Consider the following 12,830-nt stretch of genomic DNA (forward strand, 5'->3'; position numbering starts at 1 on the left):
TTTGTTTAGAAAAAATATATTCTGAAAAGGCTCATAAAAAGCATTTGAACATTTAAAATTAGGCTTACATTCATGAAATAGTGCAATGTTATATTAAGTATTTTACCATTATTGACCAACGACCAACCAACCTTTGGTAGTTAATTAGGATTTATAGAAACACGTGTAATGAATAATAAAAGTTTCCACTTATTAGAAATTTTCTTTGTGGAAATCATATCTGGTGGTTGTGTTACGAGAGAAATCCGAAGCTAACTGACCAAGCTCCTTCGTTAACGCTGGTGGCCCACAGTAAAACACCCCTGCATTATAAACAACCTTAACATCATCACATAAGCAAAAGTTGATGTAAACGCTAAAAAGCACTTTCAGAAACAGAAGAAAATGATGTTTAGATGTGAGGAAGAAACTGACCGACACGAGCCCGAGGATAAGTAACTGCAATGCGTTTGTAGACACTGCGCCAATTGGGTTTGGCAAAGTGGGATTTGACACGCGTGCCAGAGACAATGTCCACGCCATTCTTAGCATGGTTCAGAGATTGCAACATGGCAATGAGAGCAGAGCGAGCATCACCCTCTTCATACACACTGGTGCAATAGTTGTGGAGTTCAATCACACCCTTGTGATCCTCTTCAGCCACCTCATTCATCACCCCTTTGAACCAGTCAAAAGAACCTTGCTCCCTTGTCACCCAATAAAAGTAAGCCCTCCTAGTGTTAAACTTGTTCACACCATTTTTTTTCTGTGGGGTTGTTCTTGCTGATTTCCCACTCTCTCCCTCCTCCATGTTCCTCCCCTCTTCCTCTTCCATGGCCTTCATGTTGTTCACTATGTCCTTCACAATACTGATCATTGGGGTGGCTCCTATTCCCAGCCCCACCAGCAACACCACCTCATATTGCTTGTAGTCTTGGGCTGGTGCTCCGTATGGACCATCAATCATAACTTTAGGGAGAGCACTGCATAACAAAAATCAAAACTACTTCTTTGTCACTATTCAATTCAAGATAAGTCCTAAGAATATCAAACACTTTCATCAACTCAAAATTAATAAATTATTTGCTTTGTGGATGAGTCCAAAATCCAAATTATTATATACAACAACTATTTGCTTCGGCCACTTGGATTACAAAAATATCCAAGCGCGTGGAGGTGGGATGGGCCATGTTGTCGGCAACAATTGTTGTTTATTGACATCCCGACAAAATAACGAAAACAAGTTCGTATCATTAAGAATGTTTCAAACGCAATTGGAATGCTAAATCCACTGCTTCGCCTTCGATTTTAACGAAAAGTTTTACATAGTTTTGGTTTACTGTATATTATTTATTTTGGTTTGACTAGGAAATAAAGGAGAATGATGAAAGGGTAAAAAAAAATTCTTGCGTTTAATTCATGCATAAAGTGTGAAAAGATAATTTGTTTTCTAAATATGTTTGACTTATGTTTAATACTAAGATAATGGTGTTTTTGTTCTTCTAAATGTTGGCTTAATTACCTGGGACTTCCATCTCCTTGCAAGTTATCAGCTCTTAGAAGTCCACTTTTGCCGTTGTCAGGTGGCTGGCAACACTGAAAGACACAAAAAAAGTACAATCCTGGCTCATCAGAAAAAAAAAAATCAAAGAAAGCAATGATAAAAACAATGAAAAATAAAAAGTTTAAGTTATATTGCACCGACAAAGAAATTTATGTAACAGTGTTAGGAATAGTCAGTTTTGCGGTGTCAATTGTTGTCCAAATAACACTATCCAACAAAAATTAACCTGAATTCACCTCTGAGAACTTGACTTTGAGACTCCGGGTCCAATCACCAAGTGTTCTGATATGAACGCTAAGGTAATCATCACCAGGGGCAGAGGTTATAGAAAATGGATGCCTGAGAAAGCATATACAATGTTTAACTATGAACAACTTAGATATTGGAAAATAAGAGCATTAAATTAGATGTAGAACACAAGGGTTGCTCATGTTTCTTCAAATTCATACCATTCAAATGGAGACACAGCAGCACAATTAAGAAACATGTATTGTCCACTCCTGTATCTGAATCCCTGGGGCTTTGACATATGAAGAGTCAACACATTTCCAGGATAAACAGCCACCTTTAAATTGGGGAGTGAAAATGTAGTGAGACATACATTTTAAGAATCTTTTTATGAACCAAACTTTATAGATTAGCCAAAAGTATTTAACCATCAGACCTATATTTCTTTCATATAATGAGTTATTTCTCATTCCATGCTCACCTTTAATATTCTCACAGGCTTTATGCTTGATCTGAGTGCTCTAGTCAATCTTTCCAAGAAGTATATAACAATGGGAATAGCCAAATACATCCAGGTCTACAAAACACATAACATATTCCCAAAATGTTAATTGGAATTCAGAAAGAATTTTTAAACTGTTAAGTATAGGAAGCTCTTTACTCTAATGAAGGAAGGTGCTAACCGTTTTCTTGTACCATTCTTTGGTCAAGAAAAGTTTTATTCCGTGCACAATGAGCAGGGCATAGACAATGACAAAGAGATGATGTGAATACCAAAAGGCGTTGAAGCCAGTGAGATTATCGAGGGGCTTGGGAAGCTTGACCCTGCCTCTTCTGAACCAAGGGGTAGCTAAAGTGAAAGCTATTGCCATTAGAACAACCATTATAATCCCTGTTACTCCTTCCCATGATTTCACAAAAAACCAATAACTTGATGGTTGATCTCCAAAAAATGGTTCCATCAGCTCCCAATTCTCACTACTTGCATCAATAAGTCGAGGAAAGTCACAAGAAAGATGATAGATACCATGTATACCAACGCCAATAGCTACTGCCACAGCTATCAACTGCAAAAGAAAAAAAAAGACTATTACAAATTTCTTTAGCTTTTGAGTTTTGAAAGCTTCCAAGTCCCAACAAACATTTGGACATAGTTCTCTTTTAGTTACTCTCAATTCTGAAATGAAGAACCGGAAGTAAACATTACCTTGTGGAAGTTGAGGTTGTCATCAAAAGGAACCATAATGCCAAGTTTGGTCTTGTTCCTGAGCCAGGTGATGGTGTTTCGGCAAACCGGTAACAAGATAATAGCCATGTTCAATTTAAGTGTCTCAGCAGCACCTTTGGCCATGCATACACAATGGCCCATCACCTCATATGCATCTTTTCTCCTATACTCAACAAATTTGTAGGCAAATAGACCTAACATCACAACAATCCACAATACCAATACCCAAGTTCTCTGCCAATTGTCCTGCAGGAAGTACATGGTGTTTGTATACCACCTCCTAATAGGATTTTCTTCATGTGTGGGCTTAAGCTTTAAGCTTAGCATTTGACTCAGGTACTTGCTATCTCCTCTTGTAGAATGGGTCGGTCCATGCAGCAAGAGCATCTCTAGGTCGTTTACCTGTTTTCCCAGTAACAGTCATCATATTACAAAATAAATGTGGCTACGATGAGAATCTATAGCAGTGAATACATTTTGATTCCTATTTTATGAAATAGGCTTATGTAATTACCATGATGAATCCTGTGTCATCAGGGTCAAGTTCCTCCATAATCAAAGCTGCATATTCCTCTGCCTGCTTCTGTATATTTGCCAGTTTGTTGGTAGTGGCACTAAGGCAGATAATCTGAAAACAGAATAAATCACAATCAAGGAAAATCTTATTCCGATGGGAACAAAATATCAATCAGAAAAAGTTTCCCATAAAACTATGCTAACGATTCTGTCAGTTGATGAGACTAAAAAGTGACAATACTCTAATTCCTTAGTGGTGAATTTATGATTCCATACCTCTTTAATTTCTTCCTCGGTGATTCTTCCATCCGCATCTTTATCAACCCTGCATTAAAAATTAAACTTGGTAACACACTTCCGCATTCGCCACATACTCTTTCATTTACACTTTATATACATTAGAAAAAGCAAAGAATAAGAGTATGCTTGGATTGAAGTCTATAAACTTTCAAACTGAGTTTTAAAGGGAAAATTTAAAGCAACACTCAGTTTACAATCAGACCCAATTGAAAACAAAACAAATAAGTTTTTTCAACTAAACTTTTTGAAAGAAACTAAACTCTGGTCAGACATCTGTTTGAAATAAATCAAACATCGCCTTACATGTCAAAGAATGTCCTGAGCCTAGAATCGAAACTCTGGTCAGAAATCTGCTCCCAAAAGTCCTTCAACTGGACCTTAGTAATAGAATCACTTTGAATTTCCCTCTTCCTAGAGAGTGCATCAAAGAGCTCCACTGCAAAGGCCTCTGATTCCTTGTTCATCCCTACAATTAAAACCAAACATATCTCACTAACTACTCTATAGACCAACAACACTTGAAGCAAGATGATGAAAAACATGAGAAATTATTAACGATCCTCAATCACCAAATGTCCATGATTACTGCAATTCTCTATGTGACGTGTAATTGATTTCTACGAGAAAGAGTTAACAAAACTCAATCATGTGTTACATGGAATTGTCAGTGACCATGAAAGTGCTGACCCATGTAATAATTTCTCGAAAATCACGGTCTGATGTTCAGAAACTCAAATATATATACCTATGCACTTGGCAAAGAGAGAGCGATGCAGGTACCCATTAGTGGAAGCAGTGAGAGCATCAAATTTCTTTTCAACCTCAGCCCACCCTGCACCCCCATCAGTCTTGCTGATAAACTTGAGTCCCTTGAGAGCGTGGGAAGCTGCAGATTTGGTCCTGTCATAGTGCACTCTCGCAGTTGCACCTTGCTTGGACGAGGAAGCCAAACGCTTCAGCTCCTGAGACACTTGTTGTATGCGAATGGAAGCACTTCTCACAACAGAAGCACCAAAGGACCTTTTCTTCTCCATGCCTTTACCAAGCAAAACCAGTTTCTCATCTTCCCCCTGATCGCTGTTCCCTGCAACAGGTATAACACTGTGAAGAGCCACAGAGTCTCCTTTGATATCCATAGTGACCTCAACGTAGTCTCCTTCATCTTGTTCCTGGGATATGCTGTGGCCAACGTCAGAGCCGGAAGTGGAGGCTGAAGCGTTGCTCAACTTGGAACTTCTTCTGCCTACCCTTTTGCTCAGTGGTCCACTGTGAGGTGCCCTTTCACCACCAATGAGTTCTATGTCAGAATCACGCAGATGTGAATCTGCAGAAGCTCCTCCAACCTCGTCTGTTCCCATTTTCTTATGCCTGAGTTCGAGGTTCCCAGATGCAGATTCTTATGCAAGTTAGGACAAGTGTCTTCTGAGATACCCAAGATCCTACTTCCTCCTCACATCTTCTCACTTCACACACACATCTGATAAGGTTTCTCCAATGTTTTTGCAATTTCTTGATAAAGAAGAGGTGAAGTAGGAGAATCATATGTTTTAATACTGTGTCATTCTTATTATAATCATAATAATACTAAAAGAAAGAAAGAAAAAAAAAGACACCATTGTCGTGAAAAAACAATAATTTTTTTTTTAATTTAACAAACACAAGAAAGTTTTTAATTAGCATGATGTTATGTTTGGAAATTATCATGGTTGTGAAGGTCTTTGTTGGAAATGACACACCATTAACATGAATCTCTACATAATTGTGAAAAGTGACATGAGATTTTGGTGAAATTGGTTTGTTGGAAATGAGCTAAGATGGGAGACAATAAAGGAAAATTCCAAAAGGACTTACAGTGATATGTGGCAGGCAATTAAGGATTAAACAAGTTCTGCCTCTCCAAATATTAAAACTCACTCAGACAAAGACTTTAAGAATTTAATATAATATATTATAGACCCATTAATGAAACTATAAAAAAAGAATCCTGGTATGAACACCCTCCACGTGATGATTACCATTGAAAAAAATCTATATTTTTTTACTGAAATGTTAATGTGAAATATGTGCAATTCTCAAAAGTAACATTTTTCTATAAAAAAAATTTGGGATATTTCGTCTTTACCATTTACTTTCTTTGCTTATTGAAATCAAGAAAGTATGTTCTACAACTTTAAGCACTTTGTTGAAGGATAAAAGGTGACTACTTCAAATATTTATTTGCCCATTAGTTTTAATCATTCTTATTTTTCTTCTTACTATCCAATCCTGCACTAACTATTTAATTAAACAAGTGATTAATATGCTGAATAAAAGAATACAATTAACATTGAAATAATATTTGAACTGACAGATTCACTAGCCCAGTTGTTGTGGAAAAGATATTTTATAGTCAAGTGTGCTATCTATTCTTTTTAATTTAATTTTAATGTTTATAAGAGCACATTTATTTGGTATTACTGTCTTATTCCAACTATGTTTTTTTAATGTATATAAGAACATTTATAAGTATGTATTTTTCAGTTATAGTAAAATTTTGAGAACATAAAAAAGGAAATATTTAAAACTATAAGAAAAACATACATGCATAATTGAATGAATAATGAAAGTGCTTTATATTTTGAAGGAAATTAGTACATTAAAATAATTAAAAATCAATTTAAGGGTGTTTTTGTATATACATAACTGCAAGAAATATTCTTAAGAGACGTATGGCGTAGCTTTTATTTTACTAAAAGTTATTTTTTAAATTAAAAGCCTACAATAAAAGTTTAAAGTATAAAAGCGAACATTGTTTGCCAATTTTTTAGCTTAAAAATAAAAAAAATTTGTAAAAAATATTAAAATAAAAAATTAAATTTGTAAAAACACTACAAATGTTTTAATTTATGAAACTATCTCAGCAATGATTTATAAATTGTATATAACATCAATTAAGGAAATTACATATCGATTACACTAATAAAATGTTTCAGTTATTTTATATTTTTGTTTAATATTATTTAAAAAAACAAAATATAAGAATTTGAGTACAATTAAGTATTAAAAATAAGTAAAGTAATAAATAAATAATGGAAAACATATTAAAGAAGTTATAGAGAACCGCATAATAAAATAATATATAATATTAAAATTAAAATATTGATACACAACAAAGTACATGTATGTATCAAAGTAACAAACAAATACCTTAAAACATCCCACATCATTCAAGAAGTAAAGTACAATATAAGAGAATCTCCAAATGCTCTTTGTAATTTATAAAAGGGATTTATTTTCCTTCTTCTTTCTTCTTTATACTTCAACTCTTAGTAGTCTCTCTTCTTCAATTCATAATCATCTTTTATCTTTTCTGGTCATACTAAGTAAAAGATATTTCACTATAAAATATTTCTATGTGGTCATAATCCACTTTAAAGTAAATTTAATCTTTATTTCTAACTTTTTGGTTATCTTTAAGTGTTTTCAAATTTGCATTGTTATCTTTTAAGGGTTTCAAAATTACACATTTATCTTTGATAAATATTATTCTTTCAATTAGTTCATCATTCAAATCTGTTATAATTGTTTTGGTAATGTTTTATTAAGTTTGTATGTTTTTTTTTTCATTTTCAACTCTCCATAGTTGTCATATAAGAGAAACTATTTTGAATTTGATTTAACATCATGGAGTGTTATTAATACCAAGTTGTTCATAATATTATGGTTTAAATTGATTTGGTCGTATATCTGATTTTATTTGCTCAGAACGAGATATTGAATTTAGAATGCTCAAATTAAATTATATTTATAACTTGCAAATTTTATATTATGTATAACAAAGTTTATCTAGTACAGTGGTTATAGGTTATGTGTTATTTATAAGAGTTAGGTTCAATTTCGTCTAACACTAAATTGTTGATAAAATTAATAATAACAATAATAATATCATTAATAATAATAATAATAAATAATGATTATAATAAATTGTATATTAGAGTAGTACAAATGTGTAAAATTATAACAATATTATGTTTATTTTTAGTTTGGCTGAAAGTCATGTTAAGGTAATTGTATCTCTCTTAAAATTTCGAAATATTATTGTTCAAACGAATTTTGTTTTTTCTCAAGTGACTAATACTTAGGATGTTACACAACGTTTAGGGTGTTACACAATTTCCATTATCTTATGTAGGAATTCTATTTTCATTATTTTTTTTGAAAATAAACTAAATTTTAAAGTTTTGTAAAAAAATTAGTCTAATTTTTACTTTAAGGAAAAAAAAATGAAAAATAAGTCTAGTCAGATGACCTTAATCATAAATCTAAGAGCAGCAGTACTTAAGATACCATAATTTAAAAGTAATTACACCAAGTCAGGAAAAATCAATCTTTTTAAAAAAATATTACTAAAATTTAAAATAATTTTTTGAAAAAATATTAATGATATATATATATATATATATATATATATATATACACGTGTGTGTGAGTGAGATAATTGTTGACAAAAATATTTCGGATAAGAGTGATAGTTATGTAAAGTCTTTCCAATATGATAAATCTGTGTTTTAATTTTGATAATATTTTTACATTTTACTTAAGTTATTTGAATCTATCACAAACTTACGGATTGAATTGTTTTATAAAATGATAATATATTTAAAAAAATTAAAATTATATATATATATATATATATATTATTTTTAAAAGAAATTATATATATAACAACAAATTCCACAGAAATTGAATAGATAGTAGGTGGAGTAAATTGAGAGAAAGTGGTTTCGGCAGGTCTAAGCTAAGCACTAGCTGAGGCAAAATGGTGGGGTCTAAGATAGTGCCATGCCTTTGCAATTTGAAATTGACTTTACTTTGTCACTTTATTATTAGTTGAACCAACACAGAAACAATAAAACATTTAAGCTGCTTCATATTTGATGTAAAAAAATATCTGATTTATAAAATATTCACATTCTTATTTGTTTCACATATTTATTTTTGTACTGGTAGGCTAAAACCGAGAGGTTTAGGCCGAGAACAACATTAAGTAAACGAGGGAAAAAGGTTGAAACCGAGAATGAAAAAAATATATGTTAAAGAATAAAATAAAATATAAATATTACTATAAAAATGAAACCCAATTAAGTTTAAAACCCACAGGAGGAGTGTGTAAGTAATAAAAAGGTGTAAAGAGAAAGTCCAACAGAAAAGGAGAAAAGTCCATTAAGGAAACTCTATAAATAGAAGTTCAGAGTAAGAAAAAGGTAAGAGTGATTTTATCTGATGAATGTTAAACCTTTTCTGACTTTGGCATCGGAGCGACTTGCAGGTACCCCCCACCTGTTGTGAAGAGAAGCCGAGAGCATCAGCCGAGAAGAGAAGCCGAGAGCACCAACCGAGAGGAGAAGCCAAGAGTTCCCATCAAGGAGAGAAGTTAAGTATCCAGCCCAAGATAGTATCCAGCCCAAGATAGTATTCAGCCCAAGATAGTATTCAGCCCAAGATTGAAGGATTAGTCTTGTTAACCCATTTCAAGTGTTCTTGGTCCTTGTTGTAAGAACATTTTGGCGCCCACCGTGGGGCCGAGGGTCAATTGAGAAGGGTTAAAGACAAGATGAGTCAAGGAGGAGAACAAGGTGGAGATCGGGAAGACAATGTTAACATGCCAATGGCAATGTTGGTCCAATTACAAAAAGAATTCGAGATGTTAAAAAAGAATAATGAAGAAGAATTGAGTATGTTAAGAGCCGAAAACGCACACATGAGGAGAAAGTTACAAGAGGAAACGGTTTTGAATTCATCTTTCGAAACTGTCCAACCTGGGATACAAGTGAATGAGAGGCTATATCATAACGAAAATTCTCAAACCAGAAGAAGATGGCTTGAAAACTCTGGGGTTTGTGCAGGAACATCTTCTAGAAAACATCCGTTTTATGATGTTATAATTGATACTCTGTTGCCTGACAATTGGAAGAACTTGACCATTGACAAATATGATGGGAGTACGGACCCTGATGAGCATATTGCAATATATACTACTCAAATCAGCTTGTATACATGGAATGATGCTGTTATGTGCAGAGTATTTCCTACAACTCTGAAAGGGGCAACATTGAGCTGGTTTACACGCCTCCCACCTTTGAGTATAGATTGTTTTGATACGTTGATAGAAAAGTTCGGTGCTCAATTTGCAACTAGTCGTCCTCATCATTTAACGTCAATCGCCTTAGTGAACATAAGACAAGAGAAAGGAGAGTCTTTAAGAATGTTCATGGAACGTTTTGGAAAGGTTGCTTTGGGGATCCGAAATCTTAGTCCAGAGGTTACCATGCATCATATGATAACGGCATTAAAACCGGGACCATTTGCCGATAGTCTTTGCAAGAAACCTGCGATCAATTTGGATGAACTAAGGCAACGAGCATCAAAATTTATGCAAATGGAAGAATTAAGGGAATTTCGAAACCAAGTAAGGGTTGATGGAGGTGAGAAGAGGGTGACAGAAAGAGAACACCCGCCTGTTGCAAGAAGAGCCCGAGAAGAGTTCAGAACTCGAAAGTTCCAGCAATACACACCTCTAAATACAAAACAGATCAAGAATTTTACAAGAAGCCATGGCAGCCGAAATAATACCATCACCAAGAAAAGCAAGAACACCAGAAAGGGCAGACCGCACCAAACATTGTGAATATCATAAAAATCATGGTCATCATACAAAAGAATGTATTGGGTTGAAAGACAGAATAGAAGAGTTGATTCATGCCGGGCAGTTAAAACGCTTTGTTCAAAGGGGAAACGCAAGAGCATGGTTGAGTCCTGAGAGAGATGTGAGGGGGCGAGAGCTGGGTGAAAGAAGGGTTGAAAGGTTTGAAAGGAGAGAAAATAAACGAGTGGAAAAAAGAGATGAAAGAAGGGTTGGAAGGCCAGACGAAAGAAGAGATAGAATCTATCAAAACACCCAGTCAGTAAGACGAAGCAGAGAGCGAAGTTTGGGAAGACCGGTTAGGGGGTTTATAAATACGATCTCAGGAGGTTTTTCTGGGAAGGAATCCTCATCTGCACGAAAGCAACATTGGAGAAATATCAGGGCTGTTAATCATGTTTTTAAAAGAAGAACTTTACCACCAATGCTTTTCACAGACGAAGACTTTCAAGAAATTGATCCAGATCATGATGATCTATGGTGATCACGGTTGAAATAGCCGAATATGCTGTCATGAAGACCCTGGTTGATCAAGGGAGTTCGGTTGATATCTTGTTCTGGGATACGTTTAAAAGGTTGCATTTGAGAGAAGAAGACATAGTGCCTTTCCGAGAGCAAATCATTGGCTTTTCAGGCGAAAGAGTTAACACAAAGGGGTATGTTGATTTGGTAACAACATTTGGAAGAGGTAGCAAAATTAGAAAAATTAAAATCCGATATCTGGTGGTGGATGCATCCACTTCATACAATGTGTTGCTAGGACGATCTTCCTTAAATAAGTTAGGAGCAATCGTGTCAACACCGCATTTGGCCATGAAATTCCCAACAGAAAAAGGAGAGATAGCGACAGTTTATGTCAATCAAAGAGATGCTCGAGAATGTTATGCAGCAGGTCTAAAAATGAATTTGAAGATGGATAAAGATGCTGAAAAAATAGTAGCCATGGTGGACTTGGATCCCAGATTGAATGAGGAAAGGTTGGAACCGAAAGAAGAAACGACAGCAGTACTGTTAGGCCAAGACGACAGACAATGCACTTATGTAAGTGGAAGTATGCCTGATGAATTGCTTAGCAAACTTATCACACTGTTGCGTAGCAATAAGGATTTATTTGCCTGGCGGCCATCTGATATCCCTGGAATTGATCCAGAGGTAATGTGTCACAAATTATCTGTTTGCCGGGAAGCAAAGCCAGTATCTCAAAAACGAAGAAAGTTAGGAGAAGAACGACGACAGGCAGCAATTGAAGAAACTCAAAAGTTAATACAAGTTGGTTTTATCCGAGAAGCTAAGTATACTACATGGTTGTCTAATGTGGTACTCGTCAAAAAACCAAATGGACAATGGAGAATGTGTACAGATTACACCGATTTGAACAAAGCTTGCCCAAAAGACACATATCCATTGCCTAACATAGACCGACCAGTTGATGGGGCATCTGGCCAAGAGATGATGAGTTTCCTTGATGCTTATTCGGGGTATAATCAAATACAGATGTATGCACCTGATATCCCGAAAACAGCTTTCACCACTGATGTTGCAAATTATTGTTATAAAGTCATGCCTTTCGGCTTGAAGAATGCTGGGGCAACATACCAAAGATTGATGGACAAAGTGTTTAAAGAACAGATTGGAAAGAACCTAGAAGTGTATGTTGATGACATGAATGTTAAATCAAATGAGATACAGAAACACCTGGAAGATCTTGAAGAAGTGTTTGCTCAAATAAGGAAATACAATATTCGACTTAATCCAGAAAAATGCATTTTCGGCGTCAGAGGAGGAAAATTTTTGGGATTCATGTTGACAAACAGAGGAATCGAAGCTAATCCTGACAAATGTGAGGCAATCATGCAGACGGGAAGACCAAAAAACCTAAAAGAAGTGCAAAGGCTAGTAGGAAAGTTGAATTCATTATCAAGATTTCTGCCAATATTGGCTGAGAAAACTAAACCGATTATAAACTTGTTGAAAAAATCTGAAAATTTTGTGTGGAGTGAACAATGTGAGCAAGCTTTATCTCAAATAAAGAGCATGGTGGCTGAACCTCCAATCTTAGTAAAACCTGTACCCAATCAACCCATCATAGTCTACTTAGCCACTTCAAATGAAGCAATAGGAGCCTCTTTAATCCAAGAAAACCCAGAGCAGAAACCGATATATTTTGTGAGTAGAACCCTACAAAATGCCGAAACCAGATATCCCAAAGTTGAGAGAGTTGCCCTAACATTAGTGTATGCTGCAAGACGCCTTCGACCATATTTTCAGAATCATCAGGTAATAGTGAGGACAGATTTTCCAATATCTAAAATTTAAAAAAAACCAGAGCTTGC

The 12,830-nt window shown here is 34.8% G+C and overlaps 1 protein-coding gene across 2 annotated transcripts; it reads right to left on the minus strand.

Annotated features, from left to right (window-relative positions):
* On the minus strand, positions 1-5,687 carry RHD2 (NADPH/respiratory burst oxidase protein D). 2 transcript variants are annotated; one of them, XR_011082996.2, is made up of 12 exons: positions 4,561-5,437; positions 4,119-4,281; positions 3,792-3,840; positions 3,514-3,627; positions 2,979-3,401; positions 2,455-2,838; positions 2,253-2,348; positions 1,993-2,108; positions 1,770-1,882; positions 1,502-1,575; positions 415-962; positions 1-302 (listed from the first exon to the last, which is right to left on the minus strand). XR_011082996.2 is itself a non-coding variant. In XM_068627833.2 (12 exons), exons 1-12 carry the CDS (start codon positions 5,171-5,173, stop codon positions 193-195), a joined length of 2,793 nt encoding a protein of 930 aa, XP_068483934.2. In that variant the 5' UTR covers positions 5,174-5,687; the 3' UTR covers positions 1-192. The 2 variants fall into 2 exon arrangements, 1 of the variants encoding a protein (XP_068483934.2); XM_068627833.2 differs by having other exon boundaries at positions 1,780-1,882; positions 4,561-5,687.
* Positions 5,688-12,830: the final 7,143 nt, after the last annotated feature.

This window comes from Phaseolus vulgaris, chromosome 9 (assembly GCF_051622355.1).
Source record: "Phaseolus vulgaris cultivar YP4 chromosome 9, ASM5162235v1, whole genome shotgun sequence".
In the NCBI taxonomy this organism is placed as follows: Eukaryota; Viridiplantae; Streptophyta; class Magnoliopsida; order Fabales; family Fabaceae; genus Phaseolus; species Phaseolus vulgaris.